The sequence below is a fragment of the Cyprinodon tularosa genome, unplaced genomic scaffold (genome assembly GCF_016077235.1).
Source record: "Cyprinodon tularosa strain WSP-4 unplaced genomic scaffold, ASM1607723v1 ctg893, whole genome shotgun sequence".
Classification (NCBI taxonomy): domain Eukaryota; kingdom Metazoa; phylum Chordata; class Actinopteri; order Cyprinodontiformes; family Cyprinodontidae; genus Cyprinodon; species Cyprinodon tularosa.
Window position 1 is genome coordinate 247,747 of NW_024039666.1, and position 24,587 is coordinate 272,333.

Genomic DNA, 24,587 nt, shown 5'->3' on the forward strand with positions numbered 1-24,587 from the left:
TGACTCTGATGTCTCTAGTTTTATTGGATCAACTGATTCTACATGTTCTGGCTGGAACCTGCAGACTGAAAACATGGAAACAGAAATATTTAGACCCCTAAAACAGAGTTCTGTATGTTTGTACATTAGAAACTAAAGAGTTTAGAACTTTCTTTGATGGTCAGACTGTCAGCAGGAGCCTGCTGCAGGTTAATAATTGAAAATGTTGAAGTCATATAAAGATATAGCAGCTGATCTTTCCCCTAAAGCTGGAATATAAAGTCTGCTGTCAGAGTAACAGCAGCTTTCAGACTCAGAGCAATGACAGAGGAGAGGAAGTCCAGGAGTTTCTCTTCTTCTACACAGACCTGGTCTAGACAGCAGAACTGAGGAGGGAAGCATGGGAAGACGATGAGTGAGTCCATCTTTGTTCCTTCAAATTTCCAAGCCAAGATTTAGTCTCCTGATGAGACTTGAGCCTGATCCCATCAGATTGTAGAGCAGCAGGCTCTGAGTGAATGTTGAGGAGCTGTAGGTTGTTCCCAGCATGAATCCCACTCTACATTTCCCACTCTGCGGCATTTTTTTCTTAAAATTAGTTCATTTGTTCTTGGATTGAGGAGTTAAAAGAGACATTTTGCCAATAGAACAAGAATATTAACACTTACAATAAGAAAAGACAATTACATTGTCTTATTTCAAGTGCATATTATCTAATGATCTTATTTTAAGTGTAAAAATACTCATTCCATTGGCAAACTATCTCATTTACCTGCTCAAATTAAGGGTAAATACACTTAATCTAAGACATTTTTACTTATTTCAAGATCGTTTTTCCAGTGAACAGACCAACTCTGACTGTAATATTCTGTTTATCTCTGGTAAAACTCGACTAGAGTTCTGACATCAGGCCCTGGTTCTGGAGGGGACTCGATACTACTATTGATATTTAACTGGTTTTATGGCAGATCAGAGTTCATGGGTGTTTGGAGCCAGTTGGTAAAAGTCCAATAATGCTGACTCACCAGTCTGAGACTGCAGAGGGATTTCCATGGATAAGATTTGACAGAGAGCAGTGAACGCCCCCCTGTTGATCAGTGCTGTTGATCAGTGTTGATGTTCAGCTGATTGACAAGTGTTTCCTCCTCAGATGAAGGTGGAAGGTGTGTGAGCTGATGTGAAGTGAGCAGCATGGATCAGTGTGAGGACAGAGAGGACAGAGTCCCTCCCTCTAAAACCACTCTGGGTGGAGAACATGAGGACCAGAGCAAAGATCAGAGGTCAGATCACCATCTTTAACTGTCCAGGACTCTTCTCCATGTCAGAACTCGGCTTGAACATCACCAAACCATCTTTATTCACAGGAAACCAGCAGAACCAGAACCTGATTCTGGAGCAGAATCTGATTCCTCTTGTGAATCCTTTAAAAGTGCTTTTTCAGAGATCAGTGCTTTTTCAGAGATCAGATCAGATTCAACCCAAAATTCATGTACTGAAAGGTAAACTGGATCTACATATTTTGTATAAAATCTTCTAAACTAATAATTAAATTAAAAGGGTCAGATGTCTTTCTTTATTCATAGGAAGCAAACAGAACCAGAACCTGGACCAGAACCCAGCTGTGTGTCCTTAAAGAGCAATGATTCAAAGGAGGATCCTATTGATTTTAAATCAGAAGAACCTTCATCAGCAAACAGGTGAGCTGTTTCTAAATGTTCCACTAACTAGTTTGAACTAACTTCTTTCCAACGTATTTATGTGAACACAACTCTTTCTCTCACACGACTTCACATATGAAGCAGTGAGTGATGGAGGCTAAATAATGGAAATAATCAAAAGATTGTTTGATTGCAGTGGTATGAAATGATCTTATTAGATGATATTGGGGCTAAAATCAGTTGTTCTTCCATCCAATTGAATCTTTCTGGATCAACTTGTGTCACATTAGTGAACCAGAGTTGGTGCTTCTGCAGAGCTTAAGGTGATGCACATGTAGGCAAGTCATGATGATGATTCAACTATAAGATGGAAACTAAATCATCCAAACTAAATCTGATGGAAAACATGATCTCTCACTGTTATCTGCAAACATCAGTGAAATCAGCAGCTTCTAAAGTTAATCTGTGTTCATTCAAAATGATCTTCAGTCTGATTATTAGCAAACTGCTCCACAGTCTCCTTCAGCAGCCGCTACATGTCATGAGAAATACATGATCATTGACCTGCTGCTGGGAGGAAGTTTGATGATAATAAAAAGATGAATCTTTGATGGGAAATTTAGTATTGGTTACTACATTAATGAAAGGTCCTTGAATGCACCACCATGGCCTGTATTAAGATAAACAACTGAACAGAAGCTAAGAAATGATCAGCTGAGAATAAAACTGCTGCTCTAAAGGGATTTAATCATCAGTGTGAGACTAGAACAAGTAAAACAAACAACTAGAAGATAAATGAACTTGTTTCTCCATCAGCAGTTCTGACCCTGATCCAAAGGAAGGAAGTTTGTCAGGATAGAAGATCAGAACACATAAAACACTGTTCTACATCCAGACTTTCTGATTATTCTTCAGTTCCTGCTAACAAAACCAAACATTATCGCTTATCAATTATCATCAGAGCTAATTATTAATCCATCATTAATATACTGTTTACATGGAAACCTGGACATTTTGGATCCACTTTAAGCTAGAGCCACCGTGGGAAACTTTAGCATTCTTGGCTTCACTGTTTAACTTTAAATACATAATTTCCTTCATGATCCAACAGAACCTCAAACTAGAACCCAGCTATGGTTCCTTTTCAATGGATAAATCTGTTTATTTTAAATCAGATCAACCTTTAGCTGCAATAGGTGACCTCTTTCTACACGTTAAATCTTTATGAAACCAAACTGAATCAGTTTGAAATGTTTGATTCCACATTTTTATTCCTTTTAATGAAACAGTTTGTTATTGGCTATTTACACTAGTTCGGTCTCCGGTGAGTTCAGGGTAAAGATTTGTGGTGTTTCTAAGTGTCTGTAGTTCCCCTGTTGGTCCAGCAGGGGTCAGGTTGATTTCAGCTAAAGCCAGAATTCAGGTAAAACATTTTACGCAAATAGTCTGAGCCAGGCAGAATATATTTTTCCCAGTTCAGACTCTAGAGGCTTGAGTTGTTGAAACACCTAAACCTAAGGATCTCTGAGAAATCAGCCATGTTTTAATACAGTTACCATGGAAACTCAAACTCACTTCAGGTAGGAGTTTCCCCTCTGGTGACAGGTTTTCCCATTTACCGCTTTTAGAGCAGGACACTACAAGGACCTAGGACTTTGTCTGTTTGTTGTTCTACAGAATGTGAGTTAATGATTCCTGGTTCCTCCACAGATTGGATCAGCAGAACTCAGTGGTTTCCAGTGGTCCATCTGGCCAGCAGCATCAAACCCAGCTGGACTCCATATTTATGGTCTGTACATGTACTACAACTACTTCTCCATGGGCTCTGTTCACAGTTATCTCAATGCTGCACTTTGTAGACCTGAGGACTGTCAATCTGTCCAACATGGATTTGATGTTTGGCTCCATGATCTCAGTCTGATATGTCCTTCATTTATTGTTCTGTTCCAGCTGCTGGAGGAAAACATTGTAAGTTTTGTGAAGAATGAGCTAAAGAAGATCCAGAAGGTTCTGAGTTCAGATGACCCAGAATGCTTAGAGAATCAGTGGGTGAATGAGGAGGTGTTAGAAGGTGAGGATGAAGAGCAGAGGAGGAGAAGCAGAGAAGCTTTGGTGAAGATCACCCTGAACTTCCTAAGGAGGATGAAGCAGGAGGAGCTGGCTGAACGTCTGCAGAGCAGTAAGAGGATTTCTAGAAAGATTTAACCTAATGGATAAATTATGAATTTATTCCAGTCAGAGGAACAAGAAGAACAGATTTATTGATATTATTAGTTTCAATGCTAATGAATTATTTTTTTTTTTTGTCTTTCAGAGCTTTTTGCCCCATTCTCTCCATATAACCTTAAATCCAGTCTGAAGAAGAAGTTCCAGTCTGTGTTTCAGGAACTTGCTAAAGCAGGAAGTCCAACCCTTCTGAACCAGATCTACACAGAGCTCTACATCACAGAGGAAGGGACTGGCGGGATCAGAGATGAACATGAGGTCAGACAGACTGAAATCGCATCCAGGAAACCAACCAGACCAGAAACAACAATCAGACAAGAAGACATCTTTAAAGTTTCCCCTGGAAGAGATCAACCAATCAGAACAGTGATGACAAAGGGAGTGGCTGGCATTGGGAAAACAGTCTTAACACAGAAGTTCACTCTGGACTGGGCTGAAGGCAAAGCCCACCAGAACATCCAGTTTATATTTCCTTTCACCTTCAGAGAGCTCAATGTGCTAAAAGAGAAAAAGTTCAGCTTGGTGGAACTAGTTCATCACTTCTTTACTGAAACCAAAGGAATCTGCAGCTTTGATCACTTCCAGGTTCTGTTCATCTTTGATGGTCTGGATAAGAGTCGACTTCCTCTGGACTTCAAGAACAAGGAAATCCTGACTGATGTTACAGAGTCCACCTCAGTGGATGTTCTGCTGACAAACCTCATCAGGGGGGAACTGCTTCCCTCTGCTCTCCTCTGGATAACCACACGACCAGCAGCAGCCAATCAGATCCCTCCTGAGTGTGTTGACATGGTGACAGAGGTCAGAGGGTTCACTGACCCACAGAAGGAGGAGTACTTCAGGAAGAGATTCAGAGATGAGGAGCAGGCCAGCAGGATCATCTCCCACATCAAGACATCTAGAAGCATCCAGATAATGTGCCACGTTCCAGTCTTCTGCTGGATCACTGCTACGGTTCTGGAGGATGTGTTGGAGACCAGAGAGGAAGGAGAGCTGCCCAGCACCCTGACTGAGATGTACATCCACTTCATGGTGGTTCAAACCAAAGTGAAGCAGGTCAAGTATGATGGAGGAGCTGAGACAGATCCCCACTGGAGTCCAGAGAGCAGGAAGATGATTAAGTCTCTGGGAAAACTGGCTTTTTATCAACTGCAGAAAGGAAACCTGATCTTCTATGAATCTGACCTGAAAGAGTGTGGCATCGATATCAGAGCAGCCTCAGTTTACTCAGGAGTGTTCACACAGATCTTTAAAGAGGAGAGAGGGCTGTACCAGAACCAGAACAAGGTGTTCTGCTTTGTCCATCTGAGTGTTCAGGAGTTTCTGGCTGCTCTTTATGTCCATCTGACCTTCATCAAATATGGAGTCAATCTGATGGAAGAAAGCCAACATATTCCAGTTGGGTCTGAAATGATTTACAACCCACATCTAACATATCTCCATCAGAGTGCCGTGGACAAGGCCTTACGGAGTCCAAATGGACACCTGGACTTGTTCCTTAGGTTCCTCCTGGGTCTTTCTACTGATACCAGTAAGACTCTCCTACAAGGTCTGATGACAAAGACAGGAGGTAGCTCAATGAGCAATCAGAAGACAGTTCAGTACATCAAGGAGAAGATCAAAGATAATCTGTCTGCAGAGAAAAGCATCATCCTGTTCCACTGTCTGAATGAACTAAATGATCGTTCTCTGGTCCAAGAGATCCAACAATCTCTGAGATCCACAGATAAACTGTCTCCTGCTCAGTGGTTAGCTCTGGCCTTCATCTTAGTGACATCAGGAGAAGATCTGGATGTGTTTGACCTGAAGAAATACTCTGCTTCAGAGGAGGCTCTTCTCAGGCTGCTGCCAGTGGTCAAAGCTTCAAACAAAGTTCTGTAAGTATTGACAGAATTTGGGTTTGGACACCAAGTGCTAAAACCAGGAAAGAGAGACTTTTATCGTGGTCAAATAAATCTTTGACTTACAGTTTTAAAAAAAAATGTTTTATAGAAATAAGTACTAATCAAATTGATGATCTAAAAGACCCAAATAAGCTTTTTAATATGGGCATGAAATTATATTTCTCATGAATGCTGTTGGTGAGACAAAAAGTATTTTTTTTATTTGTTCACCCCTGAAAGAGATGAAAAACAATTGCAGACTAAAATACTTTAAAAAATATTTTGCTCAGCCTTGAAAGGAAAGGAAGAAACTGACCGCTAATTATCTAATTGGTTGCAATTGCAATAAAACTAACCCTGGAGTAAAACTACAAGCATTTACTAAGATATGATTATGATCTATGATTCAAGCAAATGGGCAAAGGGTGGGTTCTGAAATGTCCAAGTTTCCCATTCAAATTAGTTTGGTTTACATAAACAAAATACATTTTTAGTACATAAACTGTGTTTTCACTTCTAACTTTACTTTATTTAATGCAGTATGGAGGATCAATATTTCCAAAAAATACATAAGAAAATATATAAAAGATTCATTACTGTTATCAACGGGTAAAATAATAGCTTAAATTTTAGTAAGTCAGTGAATGCTAAAAACTGGTCGAAATTGATTGTTTGACTTATTGATCTCACAGTGTAGAAAGGTACTCATTAAATGAAATATATATTCAAATATTCATAGATTGTGTATAAAAAATGCTCTCTCACCCACCCCTCATGCTACTCGGCAGGGTGGGAGGGTTTCTTCATCTCCAGCTCAGGTCCTCTACCAGACCCTGGGAGCTTGAGGGCTATCCTCTGATCTTTTTTCTGGACTGAGATCTCTGCTGTTTCTCAAGGTATCTGTCTGAGCCACTGCGGGTGTTATTGCCCCAGTGCTCCGATAACCAGCAGCACTACAGTTGCCTTATCCTCACAGGCTTTCTCTAGTTCTTCCTTGAGCCCTTGGTATTTCTTCAGTTTCTCATGTTCTCTTATTCCTGATGTTTCCATCAGCCCAGAGTTTCTTTTGAAGTTTTGGCATGCATGGCTTTATTTTTTTTCATAATTTATCGATCTGTGTCCTCAGACTGAATGACTGTAACCTCTCAGAGATAGGCTGTGAAGTTCTGGCCTCAGTTCACATCACTCATTTGAATGTGTTGAATACTTATGTGATAAACTAAGTGAGCATTGGAAAATACACTGCCTGGCCAAAAAAAAGTCGCCACCAAAAAAAAAAGGTCATTCACTCTAATACTTTATTGGACCGCCTTTATCTTTGATTACGGCACACATTCGCTGTGGCATTGTTTCGATAAGCTTCTGCAATGTCAAAAGATTTATTTCCATTCAGTGTTGCATTAATTTTTCACCAAGATCTTGCATTGATGATGGTACAGTCTGACCGCTGCGCAAAGCCCTCTCTAGCACATTCCAAAGATTCTCAATGGGGTTGAGGTCTGGACTCTGTGGTGGCCAATCCACGTGTGAAAATGATGTGTCATGCTCCCTGAACCAGTTTTTCACAATTTGAGCCCGATGAATCCTGGCATTGTCATCTTGGAATATGCCTGTGACATCAGGGGAAAAAAAGTCCATTGATGGAATAACCTGGTCATTCAGTATATTCAGGTAGTCAGTTGATCTCATTCTTTGAGTACATACTGTTGCTGAACCTAGACCTGACCAACTGCAGCAACCCCAGATCATAACACCGCCCCCACAGGCTTGTACAGTAGGCACTAGGCATGATGGGTGCATCACTTCACCTGCCTCTCTTCTTACCCTGATTGGCCCATCACTCTGGAACAGGGTAAATCTGGACTCATCAGACCACATGTCCTTCTTCCATTGCTCCACAGTCCAATCTTTATGCTCCCTAGCAAATTGAAGACTTTTTTTCCGGTTAGCCTCACTGATTAGTGGTTTTCTTATGGCTACACAGCTGTTCAGTCCCAATCCCTTGAGTTCCCTTCGCATTGTGCGTGTGGAAATGCTCTTACTTTCATAATTAAACATATTCCTGAGTTCTACTGTTGTTTTTCTTAGATTTGATCTCAACACACGTTTAGGTGATCGCCGATCACGATCATTCAGGATTTTTTTCCGGCCACATTTCTTCCTTGAAGATGATACGTCCCCACTATCCTTCCAGTTTTTATTAATGCGTTGGACAGTTCTTAACCCAATTTTAGTAGTTTCTGCAATCTCTTTAGATGTTTTCTCTGCTTGATGCATGCCAATGATTTGACCCTTCTCAAACAGACTAACATCTTTTCCACGACCGCGGGATGTGTCTTTCAACATGGTTGTTTAGGAAATGAGAAGCAAGTCATCGCACTAGTTGGGGTTAAATAACTTGTTGCCTTGAAAGATAATCGCCCATGCAGTAATTATCCAATAGGAGGCTCGTACCTATTTGCTTAGTTGAATCTAGGTGACGACTTTTTTTTTGGCCAGGCAGTGTCTCAAAAAGTTACACCAAAACACAAGACTCCCAGCTATCTCTAAACTCTACTAATTCAGCTGCAGATGAAGAGAAAGGTGAACAGAACCAAAACTCGATGTTAGTTCCTGTTTTTTTTTTTTTTCTTTTTACAGAAATCTGTTACATAGCCATGCATTTCACTGAAGTTTCCCCTCAAACCAATGCCAGGCTGAATGTGAACATTGCTGGTACTGAAGAAAATCTGCTGATCTCTACCTGTAGGATCCAATGGATTTAAATTAAATTAGCACAGGTATCACTAAGTATAGACTCTTTCCTCATTCTTCCATTGATGACGTTCTCCAGCAGAGCCAAGGCTGCTATCTTTCCACTGTTTTTGGATCCTTCACACATTTTCGACACATGTGATTTTCTATAGCTTGTCATTATTATGAATCTTTATCTCTAACTTGTTTAGAATCACTCTACTGATCCACCACCATTTCTTTTTTAAACAAAAGTTAGAGTGATCCTTTGAGAAAACAAGAGGACTTTGCTTTTCAGCAAAAGAAAAAAACGATATTTAGAGCAGATTTAAAAATGGCTAATGAAAAGGCTTTTCTAATTTGCTGCAGAAAAGCATTATATCAGCAGATCAGTCTGCACAGTGGAGCATATTCTGAAGATTTAACGGGTCAAACCGAGATTTCTCTTTTTCAACTGTTCTGGTTAATAAACATTTTATTTTATTTTATTCAATCATAGCTCTTTGTTTATCTCTCTCTCTCTTCAGACTGAATGACTGTAACCTCTCAGAGAGAAACTGTGAAGCTCTGGCCTCAGTTCTCAGCTCCCAGTCCTCTAATCTGAGAGAGATGGATCTGAGCAACAACAAGCTGCAGGATTCTGGAGTGGAGCTGTTGTCCTCTGGACTGAAGAGTCCAAACTGCAAACTGGAAACTCTAAGGTATGAACATCTGTCAAGAATACATTTGAGGCCTATCCATCCATCCGTCATGCGAGGGTTGCTGGGACCTATCTCTAGTTGTCCAAGGGCAAGAGGCAGGGTATATCGTTGAATGGACAGGTCGCCAGTCTATTGCAGGGTAGATAGAGCCAAACAGGATAAAAATAACCTTTTACAGACACACTCACACCTAAGGAGAATTTAAAGAAGCCAATTACGCAAACAGTCATGTTTTTGGACTGTGGGAGAAAGATATGAACTCCATGCAGAAAGACCCTGGGGTGGGATTTGCTGCAAGGCAGCAGTGTTACGCACTGTCCAATGAGAAGCCCACATTTGAGGCCTACTAGGATAATGTTGAATTTTTATGTGATAAACTTAATGAGCATTGGAACATTTTTAATGCAACCTTTTTTAATCAGTTGAACATAAGATTAACAGTTAAAGGACTAAATTTATGAAGCTCTTTCCAAGTCATACTTAGCTCTAAAGGTGTTTTAATCTTTGTTGCATTCATCCCATCAGTCTTGCTAATGATCACACTTTGACTCATCAATATTCAGACTGATTAAAACGTGGAGTTTAGTGCATTACCCAAAGGAAATAATGACACAACAAAAGCGAAAGCTGGAATAGAACTCAAACCTTCTAATTACAAGACTGCTAGTCCACCAACCTAGCTACAACCACCCAATAAAAAGTATTACAGGATAGGAAGCTACTTGGATAATTTAGAGAAGCCAATTTACCTAACAATCATGTTTTTGGACTGGAAGGAGAAAGCCCTAGCCTGACGTAGTCCGACTCAATTCTAGTCAGAATATGAGTCTGATACTGCTCCATAGAGCTGTGATTATGGGGCGTGTTTTGAACGAACCAGGAAAAAAATGCCTCTGCACTCAATTGGATAGAACTACAACCAATAAGAGCAACGGAGTGCGTGACGTATGTTAAGCGAGGCATAGTTGTTGTCCACAAAAATCAAAGCGTGCAGTTTCACGCCTAGAATAAGAAGATGAGACTTGATCGCGTTTCTCTGTTCATCTTTTAAAATTAATTTGCTGTCGATATCTTCTAGAACAGACCTAATAGCAGAATCTACTCACCCAAACTCTCCAGCGGCAGCCATTATTGTTGTCACCCAAGCGCGCTTTGGTCACGTGGTTGATTACGTTACTCTTGATCATCTGTCCATCATCGTATAAAGCCCGCCCTGACAATTTGATTGGATTGCCTGACAGTGGGCTTTAATACTCGCGCTACTATGGAGCAGAGCCAGACCGAACTTCCCCGACCTCAAACCTTGTGGGCGGGACTAAGTTCGGACTGGCACCCAGGCTAAGAAAGCCCAAATACCTGGAGAGAACCCATGCATGCTCAGGCTGAACATGCAAACTTCATAAAGAAAATCCTGGGCCTAGGAATTGAACCTGGAACCTTCTTACTGCAAGGCAGCGGTGCTACCCACCTCTTTGACTTGTTTCATTTTGTCTCTTAGACTTAGATCCTGTAACCTCTCAGGGAGAACTTGTGATGTTCTGTCATCAGTTCTGAGGTCCAAGTCCTGCTGTCTGAGAGAGGTTGACCTGCAGAACAACAACCTCCAAGATTCAGGGCAGAAGTTTCTGTCTAGTTCCGACTCAACTCTGGAAATATTCAGGTAATAGATCCGTGCCTTCACTTTTCCAATCAAACACTTTAGTTCTAACTACTTCCAGAACATTGACTCTTTTGGACCTTCTAGAACCATCTAGTCAACAATTCCTGGAAAGTCTGTAGACTCCAGATGGCCTCCAGAGATACACCTCACTTCAAAGAATAAAGCAGGAGGACACATATGGTGACAAAGCAAAGACAGGAAAACCTGCTGGAGTCAGAACCAGAACCAGTGAACAAACACACCATCATCTAGTTCCCAGTGGATGGTGGTTACTGGTTGACCAGTTTCTGGACATCAAACTGGATCATCTGTGTCCAGAGTAAAGTTCCAGCAGAACATCAGAGATCTGAACCTTGTCTGCTTCTCTGAGACATGGAGAACCCAAGTGGTTCTGAACCTCACCATGATACGGTCCAATTATTTCACTGCAATGGGTGGACAGAACAGCAAAGGCAGGAACATCAGCAGGTGGTGGAGTGAGTGTGTCATATCTAATAACAGATGGTTTGATTGTGTGAACATCAGCACTTTGTCAGGATTTTCTAAAGATGAGACCCAAACGCAGGCAAACCAATTCAGAGAGACCAGGGGAAAAGGTTTAACAGGTTTTATTGAAGAGATAAGCACAGTGCAGAGTTGCTCTGAACTCTGCTCAGCCGGAACTGGAAGGTGAGGGGTAGACACAATGATTAGTTCAGGCTCAGTGGGAAATTTCGTTAATGGATTTGGCGAAGAGGATCTGGTTGTTGACTCACGTTTCCAGAGAAGTAGTTGAACCCTTGACTCCAATCTGTGTGCTGTTCTCCAGTGTTAGTCTGATTCGGTGGAGGGCGGAACAGAGTTTACCCAGAACACGGTCGGATGTAGGTGAACGGAGAAACTGATTGCCACTCAGATTTACTGCGGTACTTGAACGGGTCGTAGTGGAGATGATTCCCTTGCTCAGAGTGTAAACTCAACTTCCTCTCAGGGAAACTGGATCCAAACCTCCAGTTTGAATCCTCAGCTCAGTTTGAGGCTCAGTTGAGCTCTCCAGGGAGTGAGGGTCCAAAAGATCCAGTTTGCAGGATGACTTCCTGCCGAGAGCCAAAGACAAAAACAAAGTTAAAACTTAGGTTGACAAGAACTCAGTCTTACTCAGCAAAACTCAGCTTGGTTAGAGTACCAAAAACTGGCAAACACTCAAGGTACTGTCGAGGTAGTGGCAATCAGCAGCTTAAGAGCACTCCGTTAACGAAATCCCTAATGAGGTAGGGGTCAAGGATGTACGATCCTGGGACCCAGGAGCGATCCTTGGGGCCGTAGCCCTCCCAGCGCACCAAATACTGCCACCCGCGGGGAAGGGCATCAACGATGCGTCGAACCGTGTAGGCGGGGTGGCCATCAATGTCCAAAGGGAGAGGGGGCTCAGCGGGTCGGCACAAAGGGCTGAATGACACTGGCTTGACCTGGGAGACGTGAAAAGTGGGGTGAATACGAAGGGAGGATGGCAAACGGAGACGGACTGCAGATTCTCCAACGGTTTTCTCCACTTTGTAGGGTCCGATGAATTTAGGAGATAGTTTGCGTGACATCGCCTTGAGGGGGATGTCAAGGGTGGAGAGCCAGACCTTCTGGCCAGGGCGATAGGAACGGGCAGCCCTCCTCCTGCGATTGGCCCACCTTTGATTCTGCTGGGAGGTCCTTCCCAGGGCCATCCTGGCCCCGTTCCAGAAGGTCCGGCAGCGGCAGATGTGTTGCTGGACGGAGGGTACTTTGATGTCTGCCTCTTCAGAAGGGAAAAGGGGTGGCTGGTAGCCTTGGGAGATCTCAAACGGAGAAAGACCAGTAGCTGCATAGGCACTAGAGTTATGGGCATACTCAGCCCATGGCAGGAGTCGACTCCAGTTAGTCGGATCAGATTCAGTGAGGCATCTGAGGCTGGTTTCCAATTCCTGGTTCATTCTCTTAACTTGACCATTGAATTGGGGGTAGTAACCGGAAGTGAGAGAGACCTTGGCCCCAAGTGCTGAGCAAAAACCTCTCCATACCTGGGAGATGAACTGCGGGCCATGGTCAGACAGAATGTCCAGAGGTATACCATGAAGCATGAAGACATGCTTGACGAGAAGCTGGGCTGTTTGCAGGGCTGTAGGGAGCTTTCCCATTCCGATTGATCACATCTGGACATCAGTAATAAACACAGCTGTGTATATTCCACCTAAGGCAGATAAAGACAGAGCTTTGACTGCACTACATGAAGTGTTCAGTGAAGATCAAGTCTCAGACAGGTCTGTGATTAAGATCTTTGACTAGATGAAGCTGCTGCAGCTCATCTTGTCCAGGAAGCAGAGCTGATAGATGCTGAAAAACCTCCTTGATTGTCTCTCATCTCATCAATCAGCTTCAGTCTCGTTGTTGGACTAAATAAACCTTGATGATATGGGAGCTCTTCAAACTGGAGATGAAGAACCAGACTGGATTTTGTCCTCCGCCTGTCTGATTAAAAACTGAAATGAAGAGAAAGAGTTCAAACTGGGCTGAAACACAACAACTACCGAACAGGACTTTAGAGACGCTCCATTGAAATGGACGCGTCAAAATGTTGGACAGTTGGATTCTGAGTGAAGAAGAACAGAACCATGTAATGTCTGCTGTGGCAGAACCTTCAGTACTGAGACAGGAAAAACAAGCTTGGTTGATTTGGACTCTTTAATGTCCAAAGTAGGAAATGAAGAGAATTGAGTCCAGAGGCCTGGCTGACTGGAGCTTGGCTGACAGCCATGAGCCAAGGTTCCTCAGTCATCAGCTAGCTTTATACAGCATAGTTCATTGTTAGCAGCTGACAGACAGTACAGGCTGCATCATGTTGTCTGCTTTGATTCTGCTCTATCAGTTTGGTTTCTCCACAATGGACCAGACAACGTATGCAGCAGGTCACAGAGTCCAAATGACCCAGATCCAGTTCTTCCAGCAGCATGTCAGAGTGGAATCCTATCTGTTGCAATGTCCATGTATTCCTGCTGAAAGACACTGATGGTCTGACCCTCCTCCTCCTTTCAGGAAGCCTGATGGAGTCCGATGGTTGAAACCAGGTCTGAGGAAGTGTAAGTATGTTTCATTGGATTCATGACAAACATGAAGTGTCAATAAATGATCAATAATTGCAGCTGGATTGTGTTTGTTCTCTCCTTCAGATTCCTGTCAGCTCACAATCGACACAAACACAGTGAACAGACACCTGAAACTGTCTAAAGAGAACAGGAAGGTGACATATGTGAAGGAGCTTCAGTCATATCCTGATCATCCAGACAGATTTGGTTACTGGTCTCAGCTGCTGTGTAGTGATGGTCTGACTGGTCGCTGTTACTGGGAGGTCGAGTGGAAAGGAATAGTTGACATATCAGTGAGTTACAGAAGAATCAGGAGGAAAGGAGAGATTATAGACTGTTTGTTTGGAGAGAATAATAATTCCTGGAGTCTCAGCTGCTCTGATGATAAAGGTTACTATTTCTATCACAATAAGAAGGAAAAATTAATCTCTTCCTCCTCCTCTGTCTCTAACAGAGTAGCAGTGTATGTGGACTGTCCTGCTGGCATTCTGTCCTTCTACAGAGTCTCCTCTGACTCACTGATTCACCTGTTCACCTTCAACACCACATTCACTGAACCTCTTTATCCTGGATTTGCAGTTGGTCCTGGTTCCTCAGTGTTTCTGTGTTGAGTCTAAAGAGTCTCCTCCTTTCAGAGAAACTCTCTCATTGTTGAACAGATAGTTTGGTCTCTTCATTACCCCATCTACACTACCCTTGAAAAACCGATCCATGCCAAGCCGGTCCGAGCTCGGATCTGATGACCGTTTACACATCACGCTATCTCGGTTCCTCGCCTCCTAGTGAAGATCTGCGGTATTACTGCCAGAATTGAAGGAGGAAATCAAGCAGTTGGTGGCGGTAATGCACCAAAAGTTGTTTGCCAACCGCCATAAAACACAAGAAGAAGAAGACGACGAAGGAGGGAATCAAGCAAATCAAAATGGCGGCGCCCGTCACATTCAGAAAGTTATGCTTGATTATTATTGCTGTACTTCGGTGTTATTATTTAAAATGTCATTATTTAAAATGTTGCGTGGAGAAGATTTCGATTGTTGTTTATAGTTGAAGAAGAAGTTCTTCTTCTTCTTCTGTTTCCGGAGGGGCATTACCGCCAACTACTGGAATGGAATGTGAATTGCGATGTGCAGCCAGACGGAGATGACGCGTTCTGCTCATGTGCTCTTGTTATCAGAGAACCAAGCCAGGGAAAAACCGAGCGAGCCCACCTCTGGAACTGGTCTGCAGTTAGCTCGGTTCGGTTGTGTCTAGCTCAGTTCAGTTCAGTTTGCTTTCCATTTACACACTATAAGTTATCTCAGTTACTAAGCTCGGACCGGTCTCGGCACGGTTTTTCAAGGGTAGTGTAAAAAGGGTATAAGTCTGTCTCTTTCACTCAGAAACATTTTCACATTCAGTCGGTTTCTTTCTGAAACTCCTGGAAAAGATTCCTTGTAAACTTCGTCCTCTTGCAGTCCTTCAAAGATGGAAGCTGAGATTATTCTAGAATCCAAAGGTTTGGTTCTGTTTCCACTCAAAGCTTCATTTAGGATTTTTCCACCAATGAGCTTCCAGTGCTATACCAAGGCTGATGTTGGAGCTGGTTCTGTTCTGGTTCTATTCTGGTTCTGTTCTGGTTCTATTCTGGTTCTGTTTTGGTTCTTTCTGTCCCTTTCAGTAAATGTTTGATCCTGGCTCTTAATCTCACCATCAGTAGAAGTTTGAACATTCCTATCTCCAATCTTTTCTGTCCTGTTTCTTGTTTGTGTCTCTAATGTAGTTTTTCTTCCTCTGATCTGAACAGTTTTGTTCATTAGTCTCAGATAAACAGGCTGCCTCCTCAGGATCTGTGGGCTGTGAAGTTCAGGGTTTCTGGAACTGATTAGTGATGAAAAATGATGACATGAGTGGAGCTGCTGTTTGAACTGCCCAGCTGGTTGTTCACTTCCTCACTGTTAGTATCTGCTATGTTTTAATCAGCCAGATCAGTTCCCAATATGACCTCTGGTAAGACTGTTCCTAAAAGAAGAATCATTCCAGACGATCTGTGGCTGAACTGCAGATGATGGAAATATTGGAGAATAAAACTGGATTTTCTGCATCTTATTTTGAAAATAATAATTCTATTTCAAAATTTTTGATTAAAAAGTTTCTAAAAACTCATATTCGTGACCATTAATTAGTTTCAATCTGTTTAATTAAAAGTTTAATGTTACGAATTTTTGATGAAAATATCTAATTAGTGTCTTTGTAAAGGAGTGTTATTTATTCTTTATCAAATCCCAAAATATGCCATAATGAACATTGATTCGGTGAATTAGTTCTTTGTTCAGAAGTGTTTATCCTCTCTGTGTCTCTCTAGAGTCTCTGTATTTTAGTGAAAATGTGATTTTAAATCCTGGAACATCAGATATTTACTGATTGAAACACTAGTTCAGATGTCATCTGGGTTTTCATTCCTCTTTGCAGTTAATTAATCTTTTCTGGATTAAAATGGCCTCATTAAACTCCCAATCCAGCAAAAACATTTAGCTGCTAAAGCAGATTAGAATTGAACTTCTACCGTTTATTGGACCTGGAAGAGGAAAAAGGCCTAAAGAGGACCTGGAAATGATTTATTGGCAGTTAAAGTTCTTCACAGCTGGTCTTGTAGTTTGGATCGATATGAACCAAATCTAAACTTAGAATTATAATATCTCTCCTGATAATGAGGTCCAGCTGCAGTTACTGAGGTCTCTCACCATTTCTGTCCTCCATCTTTTCTAGTCTTTCAAATCCAAAGTTAATATCAACAACTTCCTGAAGCAGAGCTGAGGCAACCAGCACTCTGCGTTTCTGTGTGTTTCTATCCTGTAATGACGTCTATCAGTCTGAAGGCTGTCCAGATTCAGCACAGCAGTCCAGAGTTCCTTTCCTATCCACAGTAGTGTCCTTACTGTTAAACCCATTAAAGATGAAGAAACAGGAGCTAGGAACAGGAGCTAGGAACAGGAGCTAGGAGCTCCAATCTGCTGGATTCAGCATTCAGAGTGTTGGGCTGGAACCCTGACCCAGTGGTTCTGGGTGCTTCTTTCTGTCTATCAGGTTCTGAGGTGTTTGGTGAACTCAGTGTAAATCTGTTCAGGTGGAGTTCTGTTGCTCTGCAGCGGTTCTACAGGAACTTTAAACGCTGTTGCAGCTCTTTGGATCATGTGACGTTTGTTTGGGTCGCTGCAGCTTTCTGAATAGAATCTGTTGGTTCTGGTTCTTCTTCATCTGTATTTATGTCGCTGTGCTAAACCTCACTCAGATATTCTAGGCAACCAAAAATAAAAATCTAATAAAACCCTGAAAAATAAGCTGCATGCTGTCATCATGATTATTTCCTGGATTCAAGAATGTTGCTGTAAATGGAATAAAAGATGTAAATCTAATTAGGATAAGTTCTGCAGTCTTATAAAAACTGTAACCAAAATATTATAATTTAATTTCAATGTTATTTTTATTTTTGGACTTTTAAAGTCCTGTAAAATGTTTTTGTTTGGTTTTTTTCCCCCACCAGGTGAAAATAAATGTTTTAATAGATCATTAATAGACGTGTTTGCAGATATTTTATGACTTTACAGAGAAAATCCAAGTGGATCAGAACCAGAGCTGCTGATAGTGTTGGATCTTCCTAGGCCGAGACCAGAACCTCCTCCACCTGCCATAAAACTCTATATATTGGATCCAAATGAATTACTTTTGTTCTTTTTAGAGACTAACTGTTAAAAGTAGAATTTCTGCTGGTTAAATTTAGACCATTTCTAACATCTGAGTCCAAAGATGAGATTAACTGAGAACCAAATTTTGGTTCTGGTTCTGAAGGTGAACATGTTCTGGTCTGACCATCTGCTGGTGGAGAGAATCCGCAGCAGAAGATCCATCCTTACTAGAAGCTGTGGAGCAGTGGGATCAGCCTCAGAACCAGCTGTAGAGAGCTCTTATTGGACCTCTGGGTTCTGAAGGATGATGGTTTGATGGCTTTTTCCTGGAGAAGACAAGCATTCAGTCACCACATGAGTTAAATTTGGATTAAAAACTCAGAAATAAAAAAGACATATGTGTTACGGCTGCAGGGGGTCTCTGCTTTTTCTTTCAGGGTCCTGGAGGCAGGCCTTCTGCAGGTGTTATGATTTTTCCCCTGATTGGTGCTCTGCTGCTTAAAAGCTGTCATGCTGCAGCAGTCAGGAGGCCTTTTTCCTCCTCTCCCTCTTCAGAACTCCAGTTGGTTTGGTTTGGTTTGGACTTTATGACTGAGTTTTGTTAGGTTTGTTTTGCGTTTGTTTATTTCTAATTGGTTATGGTTTTGTGTTAATCTGTTTTGGCTTCTTATTTCAGGTAATCCTTTTTTCAGTTTTTACTTAATATAATTTAATAAATTTCCTTTTTATTAACTCTGAAAATCCTTGTGTGGTCTCCATTAATGTTACCCCACCTGACAAGCCAGGTGGACGTAACATATGTGTTAAAAAAGCTGGCTGGCTGGTTATCTGAAGGTTGTTGGTTTAAATCCAGAATTATACTCTCCATCCACCTGCTAAGGTTCTGTTGGAGGTCCATGAGGAAAGAGTCACCATCCAGCTGCTCCACCTGCTGCAGGTACTTACAGTCCAGCATCTGGAGCTGGATCCACTGCGCCATCTGCTGGTGACAAAGAGCAGCTGCAACCTTATAGGAATTGGAAAATGATAGGCTAGAATCAACATACACTAGAATATTTGACAGAAACAGAAGTTCAGATTCAAACTAGAACTAAGAGTTTGTATAAAGAAGGTCTAATAAAGAAGTTAGTTATTCTACAGAGATGGAGATACAAGCTTTAACAAAAAAACTTCTGAAAAAGTAGAATGACGAATGAGGAGAAATATCAGAAGTTCTAGTTTATCAAATGTTCAGGTTCCTGTCTGCAGTTTGAAAAGGATTCTTTCTACGGTGGGCATGTTTCTGTTAGTAAGAGTTGATTGAATCTGAATATTAACTCATCAAGTTTAGATGAGGAAGAAGGAGCTTCTAGAGCTTTAACACATAGATTGAGACTATAGAACAGATGGAAATTAATATCAGAAGTTTTATACAGAGACCTTTAAACTGTATTTGCCTCCTTCAGATTTCTGCTGTTTTTGCTTTTTTGCATCAATAAATGTTTCAGATCATCAGACAGATGTTTATATTAAATAAAGATAACCTGAGTAAATATAAAATGAAGTTTTTAAATGATGGTTGAATTGATGAAGAGAGAAAAGCAATTGAAGCCAAGCTGTTTGTAGAGTTTTGGTCCCGTTAGTCTCTTTAAAAAGATGAAATTGTCCAGCGAGCTGTTCCAAACTAAATTTCTTTTTGTTTTACACTTGTGTAAACAAAATGACAAATAAAATCTAAGTTTATTTCTATTTGCAAATGTTAATTGTTTGCATCAGTGTCAGCTTGACCGGCGGAGGCCCAATATTTAATGGAGAGGCAAGACAAAATAGACGCTTTGGTGGCTTTATTGAACTCCAGCTTGTGCACACCTACCCTCCTGATAATTTGGTTTGCACCAAGTGCATTGCAGCACCTGCAGCACTTCTACCTTTTCAGCCACGCCCAGCTGAGGAGCCAAACCAGGAAACTTTGACTTAACATAAACAGAAAATAAGGAGAAATAATTGACATTAATGTGAAAACCTTCTTTTCACAGACAGGATGGCTAGTCCTTCTGCTTCACAAGAAAGCGTGCCAAAAATGTCCAAACAAAACTACAATAAAGAGCTCAAACAACCCTACTATTTGTTCCAACTTAATATTACATAACACAAAATCAATAATCATATTTCATGGGGTGATGGGACTCCTGGTCCCCATTACAATCAGTAATCAAACCAAATTCCCTCCATGGCTTTAGATGTGGACTTTGAGTCTTCGTTTTGTATACAGTGTGTATACAAAATGACAATGAAAGTTGTCCAAGTCTGAGCACATACAGACTTTTCTGTCATCATCCTGAACTCCATGCTGTTCTACTTGTAGAAGCAAAAATAAATCAGCTGGGCCATTTTAGCAGCAATGCTCACCTGCAACAGCAGCACATCAACGCCCAACAGATGATTCATTATTTTATCTCATATTTAAAAGCTTTACTGACATATACAAAATACATTTATCAGCTGTGCCAGATTCTTACCCAGCAATAAACAAAAAATCACCATTAATCTATTCTCAAAATTGGGTTTAGAGCTGGGTCCATACTAATAATCATCTCATTTACCTGGACATTCATGAAAAAAAGCACATATTTTTAAAGAGAAAATGACCTAATTTAGATATTTAAAGTCTTTCACTCCTCCAATAGTGCCATTGTTAACACTTACAACTGCAACCTCCAGAACATAATGTTAGCTTAGCATGAACAGACTACAGACATAAACAACCCTCTTTAACACAAAACTAGGATAAAATGCTAATGTTTCCCCATCTTGATATTACCCAGAAGCCCTTGCGACTGTTCCAGCCTAACAGGACATTACAATGACCGGTGGAAAAAGGACAGAAAGAAACCGAAATAAAGCTACTGACTGTAAAGTGTTCATAATGACCTATCATGTTTATCTGAATAAACACTTCTAAAAGACAAATACATCTTATTGAATATTATTTATTTTAACCAGTAATCATAGTAGAAAAGCTTTCTCAAGCAGTTTGTGATTCATTTTGGAGATGAGCCCCTGGTCTAAAGCGCCACCTTGTGTGAGAAACCTGTTCAAAACTTACTTTTACTTATTATTTAGGCAGCACACACATATCATCCTTATCTTATTTTATTCTTACTCCTATCTTATTCTTATATCTTATGTGTACTTACAGTACAATGTTATTTTTTCCTCTTCTGTAAACGGTTGCAATGCAAAAAGAAATAAAAAATTCCCACAAGGGATTAATAAAGTTATCCTTTTTTTTTTTTTTGGCAGAATTCTAATAAACCATTTCATGTACATTAATCTAGATTAATTCCAAGATTACGGTTAGATTAATCTAGATCTATGTCCACCACTAATATTTATAATCAAAAAGTCCAACTGTAGATTTTTTTTTAATTGCTAATATTAGGGACTATTACCTGGTTGCCGTAATCCTTCCTGAGGGCCTCGTAGCGGATGAATCCCTGGAAGATGACGCCCTAGAAGGTGATGCTCTTATTGCTCGCCACCAAGATTCACACACACACCATCTCGCCGTCGTCAACGGTCATGTTGGCAGACAGGGCTAAGTCCAGGGTGGTTCTTACACCTGTGGTTCTGCTGCTGCGTAAAGAAAAGTAATTTAGCTAAATGCTGCAGCTGGTAAGGATGTTAGTTTCCTCCAACAAACCTGTTAAATTAGGTTTTAGTGCAGCTGCTCTGGATTAAATATGGTGGAAAGTCTAGCTTCTCTGCTGCAGTAACTTCTGCTTTATTTCCAGTCATCCCTATAAATCAGTCAAGTCCTTCTGGAATAATTTCAAACATTTCTTCCGGTTTTTTTCTGTTATTTTCAGACTTTAACCAGACCTCTGTTGGAGGTCTGGTTAAAGTCTGGTTAAAAGGAACCAACAGCCATTAGGTTGAATTGGCAGATTAATATTCATTTGTAGCCCAGCTGGTTAATTATCCCTGCATCCTGGGGACTGACTGGGTCAAACATGGTTTTATTTGGTCATTTTCTTTACGTATTGAATGGAAATGCTGACTGAAGACAAACCTAATCTAGTGAGAAACTATTTGTATTCTGTTCCATTGTTACTTTGTGTCACATTGTTCAGTGGAAAGTCTGCAGAATCAGATGCAGGTAGACACTCTGCTCCCAGTCGATGTCTGGCTCACCGAGGCCTGGAAGCTTCTTCCAGTCCCTTCTGTAGACTTCCACCTCCACCTAAAACCAGAGATCAACTCCAGTCATCAGCTTTTCTTTTTAGATGTGTCAACTTAAACTCTGCAGGTTTAAATTGTAATATATAATCTGTTCCTTTGCTTTTAATCCTCCCTTTTCAGGTGTGAGAGATTTCTCACTCTTTTTTTCCCTGTCAGACGCTCTTCAGGGAGATCCCAGGTCTCCAAATGCAAGGACTTGTATCAGTCAGAGACCTTCTAGAGCACCAGAACAGTTGCCATGGTTACATCTGTTTGTGTGGAGAGCTGATGGGATGAAAAGGCTCCATGATAGAAACAGGTGAATGCTGCAAACCAGCGATAGTATTGGAAAAGACAACAAGTCGATTGTTTTCCTGTTGTTCCTGGAGGGGAAATGAGGAGAGAAACTGTTCTTCATTTTGACTTTGAATGTCAAAAAGGCAAAGCAGGAAAAGCAGGAAACTCATCATGTGACCATCAACTTTGACCCTTTTCTTTGATAGATCACAATTGATGTTTCCAGCAAATCTCTATAAAAGCAGCAACAAAAACCTTGCAATGGAAAATATGAGTAAAAACATTAACAACACATCTTCTGAATTTATCAACATAAATCAGGGAACAGCTGAAAACATCTAAACTCAAAAGACAGGATAAACCTTCTTATCTTAAAACAGAAATCAATTAAGTTTATTTATATAATGCCGACTAACAACCTGCATCTGGATTCAATCAAATCATAGATGTTCTGGTTTAGAAAGGTTTCTATCCAGGAAAACCCAGCAGATAATTTTGATCGATGTGCAGCACAGCAGTTCAATGATTAATTGGCTGCTCTCCTCTTCAAAACCCTGGAAGATTCATGAAATAAATGGATATTAGCTGATACCTCACCTATGACAGCGATTAAAGTAGAGACTGGAAGAACCGGATCAAGAGGTTTGATGATTTCTTGTTACAGGTGAGTGTGCTCGGATTGGGATTCTGACCTGCACACACAAAACGAGGCAGATACCTGCCCATGATCCTTAATCAGGGAATAATTGATGAAAATAAAAGCTTGATGCTCTGATTGACCCGCTGTAACGTCTCTGTGGAAGAGCACCGGTGTTAAAGCCATGACACCGCAGCACAAAGCAGTCAGCTGTTCCTCCGTCTGAGGAGGAGGCCCAGATGAAAACTGTTAGCCTGAGCTGGACCTGGAGCAGCGAGGGGGTAACCCTGGCAACCGGCTTGGCTTATTGAAGGTTAGAAGGGCTCCTCTGAGCTCACTGGCTGCTCTCTGTCCTCCTAAAGGCACCCAGACTTCACCGTTACCAGCAGAATCCATCATTGGTTCATTTCAGGCTCACATTTTGTAGAACATTGATTCAGTTTTAGTTCTGGAGTTGTTTTCCAAGAGAATAAGTAATTAGTGCAAAGATAATCATGTTCAGCATGGTGAGAATTAACTACTACTCTTTGTTACGAGATAAATCACTTTGTAATTCTGGTTAACTGAGGCTAAAATGATGAGGTTTAAACTTCCATAATCAGAACCACGCTGGGCTTCCCTCTTACCTATGCTGGACAATGATCTTATTTTTTTTTATTATTTTCTAGATTTAAATCTCAGTCTTAATGTTTTCTATGTTATTAATTTGAACATATTTTGTCAGATTTTCATGTCTGTGTTTCTGTTTTCTTCAGTATAAATGTTTGTGCTTCTGCCCATCTGGCCATAACATTTGTTATGATCATTGTTTATATTCCTGATGTTGTTTGTCAGCTTTTCAGTTGCTTATAAAATACTAACTAACTAATAAAATAGTGCAAAACACCAGGACAAAATGCACAGCATGAGAATAATTGTTTTCCTTTTTTATGGTCCTCTAATTTTTTGTTTTATAAATATAAATTAATCAATTACTAAATGAATAAATGACAACTAGTGTGCAAGAGATAAAGGAAGTGTTTGCAGTTTTCAAAGAGTGAAGTGAAGCAAATCGGAAAATCTGATTTACTAAAAGAAAATCCCTCCTGAAGAAATAAAGAAACCAGAAAAACTTCTCTAAACGTCCTGAAAACTGCTTCACCAACTGGAAATAAAACATCCAGCTTTTAAGCTTCTACTCAGCAGCATTGAAACCCAACAAAGAAGAATATTAAAACTAGGGCTGAAACAATTAATCAGACTAATCGTAATTTATCAATTATTACCATAATCAACTAATTTAGTCATTGATTAATCATTAAATGAAGTATAGAGATTCTAAAACTTGCCTTTAGCTGATAGAGGGACCAACTTAGAGCAAGATTTTGAAAATATACACAAACATTCTGCATTTAAGATAAAAAAAAAAGGTTTCATCTGTCAATATGCTCTATCCAGAAACAGTTGTAGTTCACTATAATTTTAATTATTTTAATAGTTATCATTTATAAAATTCTTATCAACTGTAGCTGTGAATTTCATCCACTTTGACCTTTAACCTGACCGGAAGCTAACCTTATTTATTCTCTGATCAACCGTCTATCTTGTAAATACACTCTTACTACACAGTTAGTATAGTATTAGCTATTGCGTTAGTATTTCACTAATTACTCCACCTTCTCCACATTAGGGACAGTATTTGCGTTGTTTGTGTGTTTGTTTATTTTTCCTGTTTTTGCTGTTAGCATGCTAGCTAACCAGCTTCGGATCATTAATTAGCTAGAAGTTAGCAAACGGTTAAGGTTTGCTTTACGGAGCAACGACAGAAAAACTAGTTCTGCTGGTTATGTGTTTTTTTTTTAGGTGTTTCTAACAGCTTC

General features: G+C 40.6%; 1 protein-coding gene and 1 long non-coding RNA gene across 2 annotated transcripts; both read left to right on the forward strand.

The window, feature by feature from the left end:
- Positions 1-273: 273 nt before the first annotated feature.
- LOC119775781 lies at positions 274-1,479 on the forward strand. The gene is made up of 3 exons (XR_005279703.1): positions 274-394; positions 1,130-1,259; positions 1,344-1,479. It is a non-coding gene; the product is annotated as an uncharacterized LOC119775781 (long non-coding RNA).
- Positions 1,480-3,194: 1,715 nt separating this feature from the next.
- LOC119775771 (NLR family CARD domain-containing protein 3-like) lies at positions 3,195-14,714 on the forward strand. Its single transcript, XM_038273849.1, has 8 exons — positions 3,195-3,217; positions 3,348-3,426; positions 3,588-3,816; positions 3,952-5,740; positions 9,007-9,180; positions 10,679-10,840; positions 13,883-13,926; positions 14,017-14,714. Exons 1-8 carry the CDS (start codon positions 3,195-3,197, stop codon positions 14,541-14,543), a joined length of 3,027 nt encoding a protein of 1,008 aa, XP_038129777.1. The 3' UTR covers positions 14,544-14,714.
- Positions 14,715-24,587: the final 9,873 nt, after the last annotated feature.